Source organism: Ostrinia furnacalis, unplaced genomic scaffold (assembly GCF_004193835.3).
Source record: "Ostrinia furnacalis isolate ACB-3 unplaced genomic scaffold, ASM419383v2 OfSCF1848, whole genome shotgun sequence".
Taxonomy (NCBI): Eukaryota; Metazoa; Arthropoda; class Insecta; order Lepidoptera; family Crambidae; genus Ostrinia; species Ostrinia furnacalis.
Window position 1 is genome coordinate 191,060 of NW_021132087.1, and position 22,296 is coordinate 213,355.

General features: G+C 39.2%; 2 protein-coding genes across 3 annotated transcripts; one reads left to right on the forward strand and one right to left on the reverse strand.

Annotated features, from left to right (window-relative positions):
* The first annotated feature begins 501 nt into the window (after positions 1 to 501).
* On the forward strand, positions 502 to 21,433 carry LOC114353851 (uncharacterized). 2 transcript variants are annotated; one of them, XM_028305976.1, is made up of 8 exons: positions 502 to 600; positions 16,259 to 16,355; positions 16,906 to 17,010; positions 19,017 to 19,130; positions 19,588 to 19,701; positions 20,443 to 20,543; positions 21,021 to 21,089; positions 21,408 to 21,433. In XM_028305976.1, the coding sequence occupies exons 2-6, from the start codon at positions 16,259 to 16,261 to the stop codon at positions 20,523 to 20,525; spliced, it is 513 nt and encodes a 170-aa protein (XP_028161777.1). In that variant the 5' UTR covers positions 502 to 600; the 3' UTR covers positions 20,526 to 20,543; positions 21,021 to 21,089; positions 21,408 to 21,433. The 2 variants fall into 2 exon arrangements, with proteins under 2 accessions (XP_028161777.1, XP_028161776.1); XM_028305975.1 differs by lacking the exon at positions 502 to 600 and adding an exon at positions 14,443 to 14,540.
* On the reverse strand, positions 5,402 to 6,140 carry LOC114353852 (uncharacterized). The gene has a single exon (XM_028305977.1). It carries the CDS (start codon positions 5,831 to 5,833, stop codon positions 5,402 to 5,404), a length of 432 nt encoding a protein of 143 aa, XP_028161778.1. The 5' UTR covers positions 5,834 to 6,140.
* Positions 21,434 to 22,296: the final 863 nt, after the last annotated feature.

Consider the following 22,296-nt stretch of genomic DNA (forward strand, 5'->3'; position numbering starts at 1 on the left):
TCGAACATAGGCCTCCTCTTCAACCCTCCACCGACTTCTGTCTCTGGCCACACGCATCCAGTTCACTCCAGCCTGCTGCCGGATCTGGGGTGGAATTGTGTAAATCAATCGTAATCATTTGACAGTTCATAACGTACGATAAAGTCAGTTAAACAAAGCGTTTGACAGAATAATCGTACGTTATGAACTGTCAAATGATTACAATTGCTTTACACAATTCCACCTCTGATCGTCTGTCCATCGTTTAGGCGGTCTTCCCCTGCCGCGGGTATTGTTGCGGGGTCTCCACTCCAGGGTCTTTCTGGCCCAGCGATCCTTGTTCATCCGTGCAATGTGCCCTGCCTATCTCCATTTACGGCTCTCAGTCTCTTCCACTACGTCGTTGATCCACCAATATACATATTTATTAATTACAGCTACAGGTTTTACGTTCATAAGTTAAATGAATAAAGATAGTAGGTACATCTATGAACGGTTTTCCTATTATTGATGCATTTATAAAGTGAACTAGAATTTCCAGTCGTCTCACTAATGACACAGCGGTGAAGTTGTTATATCGCTGTAGATGCTCATCAGAGACGGACCACAATACAAAATAAGGTAAATTCTTTAAAATATTAATAGCGACGTTTTACCTGAAAATAAAACGTTTATTAAACATACTTNACAATCGCACGGTGTGTTAAGTGAGATGCGGTCTAGGATGTCCAAGGACATTTATTTCTATGGAAGCTTCATTACTCGCGACACGACATCTAACGATATTGCCTTTTACATTGATAAAGCACTCACCAACAGCAAAATATCTGGTGTTACACATATGCTCCTGTATGAGCTCCGAGCGGTTGTTGAACCAGCCGATCAGCCACTTCAGGTCCTCGAACTTTGTGATCTCATCGTTGATCACCTTTCTCGTGAGACGGAGGTACTCCACGTCTGCTTCTATCACCGACTCGTCCTTGTCTTCACCATAGCTTATGATAGAGATAGATAAATCGTTAATTTGCAAACACTTGCCACACAACACAAAAGCAAGAGAGATGATGTTCTTTTTATGGCCAAACGAAACGATTTTCTTATTTAAAAAAATTGGCAGTACCCATGACATCTCTTCTGCATAGTGATGGATAGCCAGTTTCTTTATGGTTGAGGATTCCGGGTAAAACTCAATTCCACTTTCGACCTGTAAGTGGCACTTTTTGATCGAATTGCAAATCGAATCCGTTCACGAAGCAATGTAACTTCATACAAAGAACGGCCTTTTGACTGTCTTTCGACATTACAACTGTCACGTTTTGGCACTTGTCTAGGGGAGCTTCGATCATCATTTTCAATCAGGTAAGATGCACACCAGAGCTTCCTCATTGTGGTTTAAAAATACAAGCGATAGAAGATCAGAGCTTACTTCCTGTACTGCATCTTGAGGATGGCCTCCGACATGTGAATCCTGAATATGACCCCGGGCCGCAGGTGGGCCTGGTACAGGTCCTTGGGCATCTCCACGAAGTTCGACTCCCAGTCCTGGATAGAAACAGTCATATTGTACGGGGAAGGACCCAGAAACGACCAAACCAGGACCGCAGCAAAGGAGCAGTTATCGAATCTTGCTTGCATAATAGGCTACTAAAGACGCCTGTTACGAGTAGGTACCAGTATTCTATCTTCTAAAATTAAAAGTACAACTCGGTCGAGTTAACTGCGCACCACGTTGAATGCGACTCCGCACTCACCCGCACACCTCCCCGCGTTAGCCCCGTCCGTACCAAAGCGTCGATGCGACGTCACTGCCGTCGGTTGCGCGGTTAACTCGACCGGCGGGCTGTGTGAGTATACATTAAACGTTCTCACTAGTAAAAAATGCATGAAAATTTCAGTTCTTGAACGTTTCCGCTAGGAGCGCTGTACAATCCGTCTTACATTAAAATTTATTTTAATGTCCCTCTTTTACCCGGTCGACATCGAATGTGATCGAATGCGTTTGACGTAAACTCACACTAGGCCCGATTGCGCTAATTTTTAACGTCTCCAATTCATCTCCAGTTGCGCTCCGTTTTTCATTCCAGCTACCTCAGCACCTCGCAAATTCTGTATCGCGGTATTTAGTACACGCGCAAACAAAGACAAAACAATTGATTTAGGGCTGATTTTTCAATCGCCAGACATCTTTTATTTGAAGAACAAACTTGTCATTTTGACATATTTCCCATACTGAAGCTGTTAATGCACCAAACTTATTTTCCAGATAAATGTTATCCGACGATTGAAAAATCAACCCTTAATCACTTTCCAATAAAAGTCCGAACACCTTATTTTTTCACTAAAGCACAGAAAATGTTCGTGAAGGCGTTTGACTTGAGTTTGACAAAAAGTAGCTTTTACACAAAGAAGCAGTTGCGTTTTGTTTTCGTTTCAACTAGCTGTCAAAGCGACACCGCGATACGAATTTGTGACTTTCGTTCGTCGTCTAGTCGCGTTGTAGTTAAAAATATTGTTGTATATGGGGCACAGGTTGTAGTTTTGAGTACCTAAGTATCTTACCTTAACAGGCGGGTCGTACGTGTCATAACTAAGTTTTTGCTTCTTCTTCTTCTTCTTTTTCTCTTGTTGCGTTTCGGTGTTATCGCTGCGTCTTGCTGCTTTTGGCACCTCGGTCTTCGAAGCGTTCTTGAACTGTCAATCATAGAGTAACTACATAATTATGATGACCATCAATCAATGACTGTATCGTTTCAGCCAAATGATGTCCACTGCTGAACAAAAGGAAAAAATTTAAAATTTATAATTTTGTTTTTAGTACTCAGATTTTGAACAGTAAGTTTGTTTAGTTAGTGGATTTTCAATAGTAAAACTGATAGATCTCATTTAATTAAATTAAATTCATTGTTTAAATCAGAATATTGTTATAAAATATGCTGTGTTAACTGTCTGACTGTTTATATAAATAACTTCACTTGGGAAATTCCAATTTAAATGATTTGTGAGAATGAATAGAGGTATCCGAGGTATCCGTGGGCTCCACGGATTGTTCTGTTCATTTCCATAAATCAGCTAGTAGTGCAAAGAGGCAAAGCATGTTTGTAAGATGGGGATAGCGGTGCGGGTTGTACAATAACTAAATGTCGATGTATAACTTTACTGCATAATCTGAATTGTACAATTGTTTGTTATCCTAAATAAAATAAAATAAAATAAAAAAGCCACAAGGATTTCCATAACGACCGGTCCCTGACTGCTTCTTAGGCCCAGGACAGACGGTGAAACGCAACTGCAACGAAACTGCAACTTTCTGATGATTCTGATAAATGAAACTGAAACTGAAAGTTTCAAACTGGTCGCGTCATGTGTGGTCTCTCAACGGACGCAGAAACTTAGATGCAACTCAAAAGTAACTAGCAGTTGCAGTTTCGTTGCAGTTGCTTTTCACCGTCTGTTCTGGGCCTTATACATAGAGTTGATGGCCGCTGGGGCAGAAAAGTTCTCGAGTGACAACCACGCGCCGGAGGACGTAGTGTGGGCAGGCCCCCCACTAGGTGGACCGAAGATCTGGTGAAGGTCGCGGGAAGTACGTCGATGCGTGCAATGGCTTTAACTTCAAAGTTTTTGCGTTAAGAATCGCATTTCAAAGTCTAAATATACTCGTAGCTTGAAAAATGCAAATTGCAATTGGAATTCGATTATAAATCAAGCTCAGAATTTGTTGATTCTGAGAAAATTTGGATTTTCCTTATACTAAAAAATGCATGGTTGCTTAAAAATATTCCTATAGGTCATCTCCTAAAATATCAAACATATTACATATAAATAACTACTTTTTGCTGCATCTTGCTTGCGGCGGCTTCGCCCGCGATCATTCAAAGATTTATTAAAACCTGTATCTTTTTTACTTCCGCTTCCATTTCAATACTTTTTAGTGACTGCGCCAGAAGGAAGGTTATGTTTTTGTACTGTACGATGTATTTTTTCTTTGCCATGCTCTCCTAAATAGTAGTAAGTCGTCTAGCTAGACGTTTTTAACCCGACGAGGAATGCGGGAACGTGTGCCTATTATGCATGTACCAGCGCTTTCCGTCGAGGGGTGCCCAATGGAGAAGTTTCCAATTTTTTCTTTTAATAAAACTTGAAAACATAAGGAAAACCAATAATAATTGTGGAAAAATCATGAAAATATCTTTACAAAATTAAATAAAGAAGTCACAGAGCCCTAAAGTTACGCATAACAAATATTTCGCGCCATTTGATCGGTGTAGTCACGGCACCGTCTATATTTGAGTTCCACGCGAAAATATTATGTAAGTAGGTGTAATTTAAATAATTAATTTTGCAGCCATTTCTTGATGGCTTGATTCATGAGCTATGATGATACTCATCATAGCTCATGAGATAGTACTATCGATTATCATCTTCGAATCGCTAGCCCAACATCCTTGAGCAACAGTCCTTTCTAGCATGTGCCCGCTACAAGTTTTGTAGTGGCGAGTCCATAGATGTTGCCACACCACTACTGCAAAAAGTACCTACCTCGTTGTCGTCGGGTGGTGCGGTGGTTGCACGCTGTCTCCCACGCCGTCTGCCTCCGTGCCCTCTCCTCCTCTAAATAATAAGAATAAACAGGACTTAAGCTCATAGCAGACTCATCAACTCGGAAAGGGATCAACACCGTATCGCCTTTCGCGAGCTGTCATTGCCTTTCGCGCGCTGTCAATCGCGAGGCGTTTACATTACGGTGCGGATAAGTGTGCGTTGCAGTATGGAGTTTCATACAAATAATGCTGACCGCCTCGAGTTAATACGGTTACGATCCCTTTCCGGGTTGATACATGTGCGATGTCCTTTAGGACGAAGCTCAAAACTCGATTCAATTTCAAGTACTTAAAGAGGGTTTTGATTGGTTGACTTTAAATATTTAGACCAATCAAATTGTAATTGCGATTGAATAGAATTTTGAATATTGTTTTGAAATAACATTGCTTGAGTAAGTTACAAGTAGGTTACGCGTTTTAATAATGGCCACAGATTTACTTGATCCTATGATACAAATAGGTAATGCATGTGTGTAATGTCTATTTCATTTTAACAGGTATAGCTCCACTTCTACGAGTAGCTCCTACTATAGAATCACTTAACATTGATCAGGCAGTGTGATAGCAATCAAATACCTGCTTTGTTCTGCATTAAAAAGAGTGCCTTTTTGTCCAGGATCTACATACACCATGTAAAACCAGAGAGAGCGTCGAACTCCTTCCTCGATAAATGGGCTATCCAACAATCAAGAATTTTCCAAATCGGACCAGTAGTTCCTGAGATTAGCGCGTTAACCTCAAAAACTCTTCAGCTTTTTCAGCTTTTGAAATTCAAGGATGTGTACAATGAAAGACAATTTCAGAATCCATCATTTATTAACTTACTCCTCAACATCTTTAGGCTCCGTTATGGAGTCCACAAACACCACAGAGTTGCACTCAGCTGCATCGCACTGCAACATGGGGGGCACTTCCACAGGAGTCACTGAGTACTCATCACCAATGACGTATGGATTTCCGTCAATCCAAAGGGCATCGAACAGGCAATAAATGTGCACTTTGATACTCATGTAGCTGATGAACTTATAGATCCTTCCACCACACTCTCCCAAATGCTCCTTAATGCTTTTATCTGTCTTATACATCAACAATAAATTATGGAACTTCGTGATTTCGTCCATTACCACCTTCTTGATCAAATTAGTGTAGATTATATCAGCTTCAATATGCCTTTCTGGGTCTTCGTACATGCGCTGCTTGATTCGCAATATGGCGTCGGACATTCGCACCCGAAAGATTACTCCTGGGTTCATCTGGTCGGGCAAGATTCCAGGCTTCTTGGTGGTGGTGGAGAACTCCAGGATCCGGTCTTTGACTGGCTCAGGGTAGGTGTAGTGGTGAGGCCGTTCGCGCAGCTTCGGACCGTTGATGGTATTGAATGTCCGGATGTTCTGGAGCAGAAAACGGGTGGTCAGGTCTTGGGGCTGCACTGATACACTTGGTCACACTATTTACGAATCTTTTGGTCACTTTAGAATATAAATTTGTAAGTAATGATCACTAAACACAGCACAACTCAAATGCGATTGCAGCAAAAGGACGCAACGTGGATGATCGGAAATTTCAATACCTTCAATAACTCTATAGTTAGTTAAGTGGTTACTTATTTATCAAAAATAATAAGTCCTTTGTTTGTTTTATACAGTACGCGTCTTTTCATTATCACTCAAGTACCTACCTCAGATGTTATCGATTTCAAAATGATTTTGACTTTGACTTCGTATAGTCATTTCAATGGTTAATAAATACCGTACAATGAACGAAAAGGGCCCAGGGACTCAGGGAAAACTGAAAAGGCCTATTTTAAAGGATTATTTACTTCATCCTTTTCAGGTTTCAGGATTTGCCCTACCACTTCGGAACAACTAGAGATGGTACTGCGAAGAAGTGGCGCAAAACACTCAGTACCTTTTTATGTACACAGTTCGAGCTACCCATTTTTATTTTTTCTCTCGCTCTCATCAAATGATGATTCTTTGCGAAGGAACGAGACATGACCGGCAATGGGTAGCTGGAAGTATAGTACCTACCATAGTACCTACATATTATATCTTTTGGATTTATACATAAGTCCTACTTATTTTTTATATTTGTTTCCGCCATCTTACCTTAGCTCGCCTCTTGATCCGGTTATGCTCGGATGGCTCGCCGTGCTGCTCGAGGTAGGAATCGAACCTGCTGAAGTCGAACGGTGCCCAGGAGTCCACTCCTGGTTTTGTGTGGATTTCTTTGGTGACTTCCTCCTGTGTAACACAAATATATATGAGTTAAAGCCACCACTGGACTATTGTGGTGAACCCTCTCGAATCACAAGCATTCAGCTTAGCATGAGGGGTTAACGGGACTAGGTAATTTGTGCAATAACTACTTTTTAAGTATCTATTTTTTTTTAAGTAAAAGGGGCAGGAAACTTCTTGAATGGCGACCACGAGCCGGAATACGTAGCGTGGGCAAGCCTCCCACTAGGTGGACCGACAATCTGGTGAAGGTCGCGGGAGGCGCCTGGATGCGAGCGGCGCAGAACCGGTCTTTGTGGAAATCCTTGGGGGAGGCCTTTGTCCAGCAGTGGACGTCTTTTGGCTGAAACGAACGAACGAAGTAAAATTTACGGTGTGAAAACGTAGTAAGTAATTCTTTTTTAAAAGATTTATTGTTCCTAAGAGCTGCTTCTAAGACCAACTTGTGTTTCCCAGTGACCCCAGTTAGCGTCTAACTTCTTTTAACACAACACATAACTCGCCAGTGGTCTTATTATTTATTTATTTATTTATTTTATTTATTATTAACGTCATTAGAATTCTTGTGCTTGCTGAGGCACCCTTTAATGAAGTAAAAATCCTATTAATGAATCACTAAACTATTTAGGTATTGTTTATGCTTTTTGTATTTTTAAATAAATAAATGAATAACTATACCTTGCCATGCGCCATGCTCTTAGGTCCCATGAACTGCACGGGCTGCTCGTACAACTCGTCCTTTACCTTAAAATCACAAAAACACTCATCAAGAAACACCCACATACAAAGGGGCTATTTATAAGTCCGCCTGGCTAGCTACCACCATCTTAGCAGTTGGAGGTGAGATAGCCAGTTCCACTGTGGTGAAGGATTCCGGGTGAACCTCGCTTTTACCTTTGGCTTGATCACTTTCCATCAGGTAAAATGCAGGCCAAGAGCATTGCCGTTATGATACAAATAATATATTATAAAAAAGTTACTTAGGCATTAAGGAAGGCGCTGGAAGTAAGCCGCTACCAATCGATCAATATGGAAAGCATTGGGGGAGGCCTATGTTCAGCAGTGGACATCCTATGGCTGAGATGATGATGATGATGACGCATTATGGGCATATACATTATCATTGACATTAATGGACTTCTAAAAAGCACCAAAGCGCACAGTCTCCCCCCCCTTTTTCATCCAGCTACCTCTCTGATGTCATCGGTCCATCGGGCACAAAATAATGTAGAGAAATAACTTACATTGGGATAGTTGAAGTCGAAGCTTGGCGCTGGATCAGCTCTGGTCATCCATGACATAAATAAAAGCTGTAAAGGAACATGCTCTGCTTTTTAATACTAAATCTTCTCAACCACGTCAGCTTTTAAACAAAAATCTTATCTCAAAATCGGTCCATTCGTTTACGACACGACGTACTTTAACACCAATTGCATGAACGATTAAAAATAAATTAAAGTTTGTTTGTTAAAAAGACAGAAACTTACCAAAAACACGTCTAAAATCAACATAGTCTACGTTTCCACCGACCCCTCGGCAAGAAGCGACTGAAAATAGTTTCCCAAAATAAATAACTATTACACACCTGTTACATTTCTAACTGCCTATTAATTTTTACGATTTTATTGCTTTGCCAATTTGTTAGACTGAAGCAATGAAGTTAATTGCTAGAGTACACAATTGCTGTAATAAAAGGCACAGGCACTTTTCGATAGAGCCTTTTTGTGGAACCAGTATAAAATTTACCGTTTGGTTTCAGCGGAATAAATGGCTGGTAGACGAAGTGTAGGCAGGTGGATTAGGTGGACCGACCACCAACTTCGAACTCCTATGTTCTTCAGATTAATTTCGTTGCAGGTCCAATCACAGTTTAACTTTCCCCGGGACAAACTTGACCTTCACTGGTTGGGTTATGGCGGTCAAGCTGTAGATCCTGGTTACACAGGTTGCAGCGGTGGGAACGAGTGGATATCCTTGGGGGATGCCTTTGTTCAACAGTGAATAGATTAACATCAATCCCATTCCCGTGGATATTCGTAAAAGGCTACTAAGGGACAAATATAATGATCATCATCATCATCAACAGCCCTTTACAGTCCACTGCTGGACTATGAACCTCCTCCACTATAGTGGAGGGTTTTGCCATAATCCCCACGCTTGGCAGGAGATCGCAGTTTAAAAGATTGATGTTTTTCAGAGAGCGCTGAGCCCGTTCTCTGTTTGATGTGTAGTCCCTAAGTCGCCTCTTACGACATCCGTGGGAAGAGTAGGGGTTGGTGACAAATGTATTCTACTCTGCCGTCACCACACGGCTATCCTCGGTACGGTAATCCTCCATTTACCTCTGGTCAATTAGAGAGCTCAGTAGAGCCTCGTAGCTTAATTATAAGCTTTGACTTTGAATTGATGAAATGAATAACCAGAACGTCTATCACACGAGTCAGGATTGAAAAGAAACGTCATTTCAGTCTCATATCAATTTATTTCCATCATCAACCCTCTCCGACGTCATCACGAGTCGTGACGTCACGCTCCCGTCTTCGCAGGTGACATCACAGGCTGTTCAAGCTACGGGCTTCCGGCGTGGACGACAAGTGGATGGTGGCCGTCACTCGATCACGCCAGACGGAAGGGAAGCGGAGCTCTTCATCTGAAATGAAGAAAACAAAACAAAATTAAATAGGGGGCTTAACACATGTATGGGCAGGGCACATAGTACGCAGAACTGACGGCCAATAGGGCAGCAAGGTTCTGGAATGGAGGCCACGTACCGGAAAACGCAGCATCTGACGTTCACCCACAAGGAGGACCGACTTCATAAAAGTAGCAGGAAGATGCTGGATACAGGCTGCTACCAACCGATCATTATGGAAATCATTGGGGGAGGCCTATGTTCAGCAGTGGACGTCCTGTGGCTGATATGATGATGATGAGGGAGTTTAACAATGCCCTGAGGAGTCTTTCATCAACTGACTCCGCTTTTCACTGAAGGGAAGTCGAACCTTAATTTCGTTGACAGTTTAACTTTCCCCTGGGACAAACTTGATCTTCACTGGTTGGGGTTTATTGGTGGTCAAGCTATAGATCCTGAACACACAGGAGTTGCAGAGGGAACGAGAGGTTTCAACTGAGAACGAGAAGGAATAGTTCCATAATAAGGGATCGAACACCACGAGTCAATCGGGCATTCTGTGGGTGTTAGGATGTAGGTACCCGCGACCTTTGGCCTAGTAGTCTAGATACAAGTATTTTATTGATTATAATCATTGATGTAAAGGCTTGATAAACAAATACATGAACAACTCTTATTAAACGGACACCATGCGTCATGTAACCTTACAAGGTGACCTTGTATTAATAAACACAATCGGTGCCTTTACACATGCCGATTTTTTATCTAAATCGCTTCCACCTTCAGCCTGATCATCTCATATGAGATGAAATGTAGGCCAAGACCTTCTTCATAAAATATATCATGCTAAAGCAGCCCACAGCTGGACATGGGGCTCCCCCAAACCGCGCTTGTCTTCAGCTTTTTAAGTGAAAGCTGGCGGGCGTCCTACACTACTTGCAAATGGTGGAACTAGGTATTTAGTTTCCCATGACTTCCACTGCTAAAAAAAAGGCGTCCCCCAAGGATTTTCACAACGACCGATCCTGCGCATCCAGGTCCTTCCGCTCTTCACTAGATCGTCTGTACACCGAGTAATATTTTTACCGACATCAGTAACTTACATCGTCATGTCATCATGTGTAAATGCCATTTTTGTTGTTTAAGCGTAAGGTCTCATACTATGCACTTGACCGACTTTTATTACAATTTTATGTCCGACTAATAAAGAGACCCTTACAATGCCAACCAACCCAATGTCCCTAGATAAAGAAGTCATAACGGATTCGTTAGTTTGGCATTTTTTACGTACTACTAGAGCCGATCAAGAAATAGGATTTACGACTTAAATCTATATTAAACTAGACACTGCTTTCTCGTCAAATCGTGTTTTTTATATTTTTGACTCAACTGCTTGCTTACCTTGACCTAATATTATGGCCTGCGGACTTTTGGGACTTTGCGGACTGCGGAATTTGAATGCAACTTCCCCTTTTCAATTATTTTTAGTAAAAAAAAAACCTTTTAAAGGTTTGTAGGTATATTTAAGATATTTGGAACTTAAAAACGAGCTGAATTCCACTGTATCGCGTCGTAGCAAGACTCGCATTTATTTAAATCGTCTTGCGGAGTAATTCTTCTGTACCTTGGTACTATTACATATTCTGTGCTTCTTCTCAGCAACCAGCCAGCCAATGTCCCGAAGTGGTTAAAGAGCAAACTATATGGGACGTGTATGTGCCCTGAAAAGGGGCTACATAGTAATAAAGAATTTGAATTTGAATAGATTTCGTTTTAAAGCCAAAATTCCGCAGGCCATAAGATCAGCCGTCGACCAGCAGTTAAAAGTTCAAAATATTTGCCGCCAGAGGCACTAGTGTCCACAAACTAGTAATCTAAAGTAAAATGCAAATAATGACCTGCTTTTTCTTCGGATTCCCTCTTCACACACGGCTTAGATGTGGGCAGATAATGTTTATCGCCTAACACACAGCCTAAAGTGGTCACAAACTCATTCAGTCGTTTAATTGTTATTGTCTTCGTCAATTTCCCTGAGGCCACAGTTAACATTCTCCAAAATATTCTTCAGTAACTTCTATTTACCGCCAAAGTTCACAAGATCACGAAAACACAAAATTCTTGCTGTCAAACGATTTTGACGTCTTTTTTTTTGTTTTGTGCCAGGTTCAGAGTCCGAGTTGGACACTTGCAAAAAGGTCCAAACGAGTTTGTTTACATTTTCGATGAGTCACTGTATTAATGCGATTTTGTTAATTTAAAATAACAAAACTGTAGTTAGAATCGTAGATACGATCAAATTATTAGGGTAAGTAGCTTTACTTTTATATTACCTACATAAAATCATAAAAAAACTATAAAAGTTGAGTTTTTGTGACTTATAAACTTTTACTGATGATTCACAAATAAAAAAAATAATCAAAATGATTAAAGATATTAAAATTCAATATCAAATTTTTAATTTAATTCTTAACAACAAGTCTAAGTAACTAAACAACGGTTATTGAAAAGAAAACAAAAAAAATGTCATTTGAAAAAACAATGTTATAGGAAAATAACAATCTTTACCTATTTAAAAACAATTAAGACTAACACATAGATAATCGCACAAACAACACAATACGAGTATTTAACTACCTCCTAATCACCAAACTCGTTAATAAAAAGTAAAGAAAAACAAAACACTATCTATGATTCTGTTTGTTGAAACTTTAAAAATAAACTCCGTTGTAGCTAAACGATAACCGCGAAAGCCAAGAAAAAAAAAACACTACGCACGCGCACTATAGATTGCATTAAATGCAATAAGGTGTAAAACTGGTTTAATAAATACACAGATGGTCGGCCGGCCGAAGGCGTACTGGTAAACAGGCCATGTTTCTTTAGTTCAAGACGCAAGCAGAGGTTAGGCTGTTTACACACGATGCAGTTATCTTGTTTAACCAATCAATTGACATACTTTTGAGTCTATCTATCTAAACGAAAGGTCACTGACTCACTCGCTCATCATGCATCTCAGAAACTAAAAAGTACTAGGAGTCTCAAATTTTGCATGGGGGTTCCTTTTAGAACGTACTAGGACGGGATTTTGCAAAATATAACCCCTAAGGGATTAAAACTAAACCCGTACAACCAAACTGTGGAATGGACTGTCGTCTGCGGTGTTTCCGGACGGATACGACCTGCAAGCTTTCAAGAGGAGAGCGTATCTTCACCTTAAAGGCCGGCAACGCACCTGTAACGCCCCTGGGTCTGCGGGTGTCTATGGGCGACGGTAATCACTTACCATCAGGTGATCCGTCTGCTCGTTTGCCTCCTGTCAAATAACAAAAAAAAAACGGGGTCCACGCGTACGTAGTCGCGGGCTAGTCAAATATAAATACTTACTTCATTGTGACGTCACTGTTTTTGAAATGTACTGTTACTAATAGAATTGGCAATAACTACCTAATAACAAATAAGAATTTTAGATAATAATCAGTTTATACAGAATTTTAAAAGATGTGTTCAGTCAGTAATATATTGTTAGGAGGGTCTCCCAGTTGGTATTATTTATACTCGTATTGTATTGAAAAGAGCCCTTAGGTATAATAAAATTTTCATGACATGTGAATGTCTTAAATGTGTATTGCTGTTGGTGTACCTTTATCAATAAATAAATAAATAAATGACGTTTTTTCTTTTGAGGATAATTTTTCGTGTTCGGGTGCCCTTAGATTGTAAATACACACGGACAGACAATGAATAATAATTGTGTTGATTATCAATTGGCTTATTGTAGTCAATAAGTAGATAGTGTACGTATACATACAGTTGTGGAAATGTACATGACTACATAAAAAACATATTAAAAACCATATATCATCAAGCATTGCGTTTGTATGGGATTTCAAACATACAATAATTTACCTTCTTTTTATTTTCTAGCTATTTAATTATGGGTTGTTTTGTTTTTATGTCATACTAGCGGCCGCCCGCGACTTCGCACGCGTGGACCTCGTTTAATTACTAATGATGTATGATGTTGATAGATGGCGTTTCACGGCTTCCCCCGCATGAATCGTTCAGTAGTTTTTGCATGAAAGAGTAACAAACATCCAGACATCCACACAAACTCTCGCATTTATAATATTAGTAGGATAAGGCTGACGGCCGATGGGGCAGCTAAGTTCAAACGCCACGTTACTGGAAAGCGCAGCGTAGGACCGACGACCTCATAAAGGTAGCAGGAAGGCGCTGGATGCAGGCCGCTACCAATCGGCCAATATGGAAATCATTGGGGGAGGCCTATGTTCAGCAGTGGACGTCCTGTGGCTGAAATGATGAATGAAATTATTATGACTTTTCTCAAAAGATAAGCGATGTTCACAATATCCTGATCCAAACAGTAGCGAAACTGAGCAAGTTTCGTAAAATTTTCATTTCATATTTAATTTTCAAATATTTTCATTTTCATATGATTTAACTTCAAAGGACCATAGATTGGTTTATGGGAGTAGCACAGGGTTTTCAGGATTGTAAGCTTGGTAAACTTCTCTCAAGGGACCTAACAAATATCTAACTAACCGTAGATATTGATATTGATTGAACTATAAACCAAAATCTATCTATCTATAGTAGCCTTTGAGTTCGCCTTCGAACATAGGCCTCCTCTTCAACCCTCCACCGACTTCTGTCCCTGGCCACACGCATCCAGTTCACTCCAGCCTGCTGCCGGATCTGATCGTCTGTCCATCGTTTAGGCGGTCTTCCCCTGCCGCGGGTGTTGTTGCGGGGTCTCCACTCCAGGGTCTTTCTGGCCCAGCGATCCTTGTTCATCCGTGCAATGTGCTCTGCCCATCTCCATTTACGGCTCTCAGTCTCTTCCACCACGTCCTTGATCCACCAATATACATATTTATTAATTACAGCTACAGGTTTTACGTTCATAAGTTAAATGAATAAAGATAGTACATCTATGAACGGTTTTCCTATTATTGATGCATTTATAAAGTGAACTAGAATTTCCAGTCGTCTCACTAATGACACAGCGGTGAAGTTGTTATATCGCTGTAAACGCTCATCAGAGATAGACGGACCACAATACAAAATAAGGTAAATTCTTTAAAATATTAATAAGTAACTGTGCCCGTGTGAAAATAGTTTGAATAATATTTCCCGTTCTTGCAACATTTTTCTTTACTGCTCCGCCCCTATGGGCTGTTAAAAACTGTAACTAGGTAGGTACCTACTTATGTTTTTCCTTTATCAATTTTATTACAGGTAAACCTAATAAAACACTCTATTCATTGGTGAAAACCAATGACATGTGAAAACCGCGTGAAAATCCGTTCAGTAGTTTTTGAGTTTCGCGAACAGAAAGACAGACGCGGTAGAGGAAATTGTTTTTGAAGTATTTTGGTTTTCCTCAAAGCGCACCTAATGAAGCGCACATAAACTATTACTCAAAGTTTAATGCTATTTGGGCAATAATTAGAAGTAGTTTCCTCATCAGCCAGACAATTTTGACAGTTCCAACTCCTTGCCAGACAGCTTTTTTTTTTGGATAGCTACCAAAACCACGATGACCTAAACTTCATGATTCACCAGCATTCTAACCTATATTGGGAGCATACGCTGACAAACTTTCAGCTTTTATAAAATGACGTAGGTCTGGCGTTCACTAGCTCTTAGTCTATTTAGTTACTAAGATAAATAAAATTAATGTAGACTTACCATAATTTAGGTGCGCTTGGAAGTAATTTTGGTGCGCTTCATTAAGTGCGCCTCATAATGGGTGCGCTAAGAGGAATACCTACCTCTTGTTTTTACGTACCTAGTGACAAAGATTTTTACTTAATCTAAACAACTGTCCTTTAGGTTGTCTGGAAGATGTCGCTTTATAGCGATAAGACCGCCTAAATTGGCCGTATCTTTTGGGGTCCTTCTTTTTTCTTTTCTTGTCTTGTGTCACACGATGATGTGTTATTATTATTATTCTGTCTAATGGCTTCAATGGTGCGAATTTACAGCACACTGGTTTTGCCAATGTCGAGGTTCTATCTATTTATTTTTTGAGTGTACAGTCAGGATCAAGTAGTTCGTGACACCCAACCAAAGTGGCCAAAAAGTTCGCTACACGTCTTTGTTATAATCGGAATAAGGTTGTGTTATATTAACTTTTCGACCACTTAGGGGCTAACTGTACTTGTACCACAGGCATAGTGATATTTACTGAGTAGGTAAGTAGATTCGTACAGTAGCGGAGCGGTCTGTAAGTCAAACAAGTCGTTTTTTCGTTTGTTTCAACCAAATGATACTGCTGGTCAAAGGCCTCCCCCAAGGATTTCCACCAGGGATGTTATGGATATCCGTAACCGTAACCGAAACTTTCGGATATCCGAAATAAAAAAATATTCGAAACCGTAACCGATTCAAAAGTTTCGGATAGTTTCGGTAGGCAGTTTAAATTGTTTTTTGTATAACATTAATGTAAAGGCATACCAGCCTGATTTTTTACCTATAAAATGCCATCTAGTATCAATTTTGGTTTTTTTATTACTTTTTATTCGATGTAAAGTGTGCGGCCATGAATGAACCGTGTTGGACAACTATTGCAAATTGCATTCTAAAGCACAGATATACGTAACCGTAACTGAAACTATCGGATATCCGAAATTAAAAAATATCCGTAACCGTAACCGAAACCGGCATAATATTCCTATATCCGTAACCGTATCCATAACCGAAACTACATCCCTATTTCCACTACGACCGGTCCTGCGCTCTGCCCGCATCCAAAGCAAGTTAACCTGTTTATTTTCTATTTTCAGATGCAAAAAAAATATTTCTTCTTTTGCATCGTTGCCACAACGCTTGCGTTGCCTCAAAGAGGGAAACATGACTTGACGCCATCAGCAAGCACCGACAGTAAGTCATTAATCATTAATTAAAATAAATCATTAAGTCATTTCTGCCCGTTTTCACCATCAATCCCTAATTTTTAAGTGACCCCTATGGTAACACATAACAAGAATTTTGTTTTCATAGGGGTTCCCTCTAATTTACTGGTCATCATCATCATTTCAGCCATAGGACGTCCACTGCTGAACATATGCCTCCCCAATGATTTCCATATTGGTTAGTTGGAAGCGGCCTGCATCCAGCGCCTTCCTGCTATAGATTGTTTCATCCACGAAGACGCTCCCCACCGATTTTTGTTCGAGGTATGCGCGGGGTGCAAGGAGTTTGATTCGAGCAATCCGAGCGTCATTATTGCCGTGTGCGTGTGCACTCATGGATGATTTAGCGTGTACCGATAACAGTCAAACATTAGCGGACGAATGGTGGGGCGCGTCTTCGTGACGCGAGGTTCTCCACTCCAGAACCTTGCTGGCCTTGCTGCCCTATCGGTCGTCAATTCTGCGTACTATTAATGTGCCCTGCCCAGTAATCAAGGTTCTCTATATTTTCATTTCAGGTCAAGAGTTACATTCTTTAGTGGACCAAATATTCGGACCTGATAGAGTGAAGCCATCACCACTGGCATCATCAACATCATCACCCAGTGATGACTCCGGAACCAGTAAGTTTACTTCCTAAACTAACCCATTTTCTGAATTAAAATTCACACATTGAGCGTACTATGTTCGTATACCTCCAAAATATTAATCTTCAAAACTAGCGGCCGCCCGCGACTTCGTACTCGTGGATCCCGTTTTACCCACTTAGGGGTGGAGTTTCGTAAAATCCTTTCTTAGCGGATGCCTACGTCATAACACCTACCTGCATGCCAAATTTCAGCCCGATCCGTCCAGTGGTTTGGGCTGTGCGTTGATAGATCAGTCAGTCAGTCAGTCAGTCAGTCACCTTTGAGCTATACAGGGTGGAATTTTGTAATGCCACCTGAAGGGAAAGTACTCTTAATATTGTAGATAGAATTTTTTTCTCAAAGAAAAATTCAAAGAATTTTTTTCTGCATTCAAAGATTTCCAAAAATTTGCTTGACACACCCGGTAATCGAACCAGCTAAAATCTGTTAAAAATTACACCCTGTATTTTTATTGTATCGATTGTTAGGGTTAAGTATAAGGATGAAATCTCTCTAACAAACTTGATAAATCAAATGAAAGGAAAACCATGAAATCATTTTAATTATGAACAGAAAATTGTATGGTACGGTAGAGAATTTTCGAAAAATTTTCGAAAATCTGAATGCAGTTTCCTTTCTTTTCAAAAATAAAGAAATGTTTTCTTTCAGTAAAATTTTCTATCTACAGTATTAAGAGTACTTTCCCTCCAGGTAGCATTACAAGATTCCACCCTGTATACTCGTATATTTAGATAATAATCTTATTATAGTCCTACCTGTTACTATAATAACACTAGTCATACGTTATACAGTGTGAGTCACGTTAAAGTGTACATTATGAAAATAGATGAAAGTAGACTTATTTTTATCGACAAAAAAGAGGTCAAAAATTTTTTGAGATTTTTTTTTTATTTTTTATAGAATTTTTTTTCTTCCAATTACTTATTGTAAAGAAAACGTAATAACTTTTAAACTAAGCGGTATATCCTGATAAATAAAAAACAGTAATAATGCTAAATAACAGGCAATACTAAAAAATACATAAAAATACATAAAAATACACAAAAAAGGCCAACAAATAATAAAAAATGATACTTTTTGAAAAAAATCTGCTTTTAAATTCGTGATTTTTTTTTGGTTATTTGATAAATTTCTCCAAAAAATGCCTCTATAACTGGTGGTTTTTATTACTTTGTATTATTCTCTATCGTATTATCTTTGTAAAACCAAAAATCACATGTCTCTATCCCTATCACAACATTTGCTATGATCGTTTGAACAAAGGCCTGCCACAACATTATTCTCCGCTACAGGTAGAGACAACTTTAATTTTAACTAAAATGCTTATTTTACTTCGAAATATTTTGTTTTTATTTGAAATCTAACTTGTCTTTATCAAAATTACAAATCTAGAGCCATTTTCAGTTTCGTTGTTAACGAAGCGTTGAATGGCGCGCCCGGAGAGGCTTAGTTCAAACGATCATTGCAAACGTTGTGATAGGGATAGAGACATGCGATTTTTGGTTTTACGAAGGTTTTACGATAGAGAATAATAAAAAGTAATAAAAATCACCAGTTATAGGGGCATTTTTTGGAGAAATTTATCAAATGACCAAAAAAACACGAATTTAAAAGCAGTTTTTTTTTAAAGTATCATTTTTTATTATTTGTTGGCCTTTTTTGTGTATTTTATGTATTTTTTTAGTATCGCTTGTTATTTAGCATTATTACTGTTTTTATTATATCAGGATATACCGCTTAGTTTAAAAGTTATTACGTTTTCTTTACAATAAGTAATTGGAAGAAAAAAAAATCTATAAAAAATTAAAAAAAAATCTCCAAATTTTTTTGACCTCTTTTTTGTCGATAAAAATAGGTCTAGTTTCATCTATTTTCATATGTACACTTTAACGTGACTCACACTGTATTTCATTTTGAACTAACCCATAGACCAATTTGTAGTCTGATCTAATAAAATATTTGAATTTATATTATTTCAGCCCCTGACTTGGAAGCTGCACTGGACAAAATATTCGGACCTGCTGAAGAGAAGCCCAAGAAACCATCACCATTGGCATCATCAGCATCATCATGTGGTGATGACACGGAAACCAGTAAGCTTACTCCCAAATCTAAGACTGAGTTGCACCCGCTAAAGCCCGGTCTGTGAGCAAGTAGAATTTGGTCCAATGACCCCAAGCTCCATCCTTATCGCTCGCGCGTAATTATATTGCTGTCGCGACTGTGCGACGGGCGCCCGCAGTGAGTGTGCGAGCGCGACAGCAACATGCGAGCAACGCGCGAGCGATAAGGATGGGTAGCTTGGGGTCATTGGACAAAATTCTATGTGCTCGCAGACCAGACTATAGCGCTATTTTCGGCTAAACGCAGCCAATGACAGGACGCGCGTCCTGTCATTGGCCTATGCCAAGAAAAAACTCTGCCTAGTACCACAGAATAATAATAAGTACTTACTAGTACGCTCAGTGATCGCCATCGCCGACGCAATTTGGTTTGGCTGAAGCTTTAAATATGAAAAGTTAATCTGTTGTCTTTACAATTTCGTTTCAGAACCAGACTTGGAGGCTCAAATATTCAACCCTGACGATGGAGAGAAGACCGAGGCGCCATCACAAGTGGTACCATCACCACCGCCACCAATTGTCGATGGCTTTGTGGGAACTGGTTAGTTTATGATAATAATAATAAAATTAAAATGTAAAATAAAGTGTAAAATGTGGTAGGCGTCCCGTAGTCTCATCAATATCCCGGCAACCAGTCCAGCAATAGGGATGTTTCCTGGGTAAAAAAGCAAGAGTTTTAATTAGTCCGTCAGTTAGCTTATCAAAAACTACTCGACACGTATTTTTCACTTTTTCAAATTCAAATTCATAATGAAAATGTAAAGAGATAAATACACTTATGAGTAATAAATTTATGAAAACAAATATTAGGATACATCACATTTATGAATATTATAGTTATTTATTCGAATGATTATGAGTTTCGATCATTAGTATAGAAAAATATATGAAAACAAATATTAGTAAAAACTAAGTGTATGATTAGTGATATTATGAATATCAATGATTATGTTTTTAAATATGTAGGTTTTAAATTTTTTATGAAGAATGATCATTATGATATCAAATTGTATGAGAAATATTTTCGGACCTCCAATGATATGAATTGAAAAGTTATGTAAGAAAATGCGCTACCCATCCCAACACATTATCGTATCTCGAAGGGGCCTGTTGGATCTGTATCCCCATGAACGCCTTCCAAAAGGACCAGCCTCCGCGCCGTGCTTATCCACAGGAGAGATACAAAATAATAATAATAAAACGGGGTTCCAATCCAGAATCTTCCTTTCTATAATTCTCTATTCTTCTATTTTTTATTTAAAAGAAACTTAATTTGTTACAGGCGAGGAGTGCGATCTCCTTGGTCGAACAGGCATATGTGTGAAGGCACCAATGCAGAAAGGCAGCCTCACTCGACGACAATGAGTTGGACGTGCACGGAGGGCAAGTATCAATAAAAATTATTCTTAACTAGCTTTTGCCCGCGGCTTCACCCGCGTGAAAATTCTTTTGTCACAGATCGTCATAAATTATAGCCTATATGTTAATCTGGGCTATAAACAATAATACTGTAAAGTTTCAACAAAATCCGTTCAGTAGTTTTTGCGTGAAAGAGTAACAAACATCCAGACATCAAACTTTCGGATATCCGAAATAAAAGAATATCCGTAACCGTAACCGAAACCGGTATAATATTATTCCTATATCCGTAACCGTATCCATAACCGAAACTACATATCCATAACATCCCTAGATTTATCCTACATTCCCCACGCTATCCAGGATGGTTGGGGATGCCTATGATGTTCGTTTATTTATCCCTTAGTCGCCTTTTACGAATCCACAGAAAGAGTTTTTCTAATTTCATGGTTGTTAAGTAAGTAATTCTAGAAAATTTAAAGCTGCTCATTTTGTTTTTAGGGTATTAATCTACTGCGAAGTAGCTGAGGATGTGTGCTGCAAGGAGCTCTTAAATAAAACCATAACTACGTAAGTGGTTACTTTCTATATTCTACTACTTAGGGAATCCACACACCGTAGCATTTTACTAGAAAATACATAGCTATAGAAATTGCAAAAAAAAATTACTGTCTTCTTTATGTAACTTAGGCTGTGTTGCACCACCTAACTTTGACCGTAACTATAACGATAACGAATGCTTTTTGTATGGAGTTTGACAGATTTTTAACGTTTGTCAAAGTTAAAGCAAGATGGTGCAACCCAGCCTTAAAGTTTTATTTATTTACAGTTTACTGTCTTCTTAAAATTTAACTTTTAATATTAAAATTGGATTTTCTTCTTTTTCAGGTGTAATCAGAACACTTCAGATTAAAGAAAATCGTTAGAATAAGACATACCTACTCGACATTTACATTTTAATCTTTTTATCATAATTAAATCAATTCAATGCCTTAAAAATGTTTTATTTTAATTCTGTTTCAAATCAATCTAGGTATTTATCCTCTATTAAAAAACGTACCAAAAACTTTAGCATTTCTCCCCATGAAAATTTATAGAAAAAAGTTAGCCAATGCCCTATCCATCTATTTCTATCAAATCATCATCATCATAGTTGGTCCATAGAGGCGTTTATAGCAAAGCAAATAGAATAGACCATCAGTTTACCCACAAGGTGCACAAACGACCTCATAAAGGTAGCAGGAAGGCGCTGGATGCAGGCCGCTACCAACCGGGCAATGTGGAAGTCATTGGGGGAGGCCTATGTTCAGCAGTGGACGTCCTGTGGCTGAAGTGATAATGATGATGAAAAATCCCCTTCAGGGGATTATTAATGTAGATGCTTTATTATAAGCTAGAAAACCAGTTTTGATTTATTTTAAAGGAAGTTGATTTCACGTTACCGGAAAACGCAGCGTGGGACGTCCACCCACAAGGTGGACCGAGCAGGAAGGCGCTGGATGCAGGCCGCTACCAACCGGCCAATATGGAAATTATTTGGGGGAGGCCTATGTTCAGCATTGGACGTCCTGTGGCTGAAGTGATAATGATGATGAAAACTCCCCTTCAGGGGATTATTAATATAGAATTGTAGATGCTTTATTATAGGTAGGTATAAGCTAGAAAACCAGTTTTGATTTAAAGGAAATTGATTTCACATCTAAAGCAAACATTTTTTATTAATTTAGTTATAAAAAAAGAAAAACAAAACACGTGTCGCAAATTTTCTCCTTTTTTG

Coding starts and splice junctions, on each gene's coding strand:
- LOC114353852 (XM_028305977.1), bottom strand. CDS start 5,833: ATGAACCCAGGAGTAATCTTTCGGGTGCGAATGTCCGACGCCATATTG.
- LOC114353851 (XM_028305976.1), top strand. CDS start 16,259: ATGCAAAAAAAATATTTCTTCTTTTGCATCGTTGCCACAACGCTTGCG. Junction 17,011..19,016: donor CAGTGATGACTCCGGAACCA/GTAAGTTTACTT, acceptor ATATTATTTCAG/CCCCTGACTTGGAAGCTGCA. Junction 19,131..19,587: donor TGGTGATGACACGGAAACCA/GTAAGCTTACTC, acceptor ATTTCGTTTCAG/AACCAGACTTGGAGGCTCAA.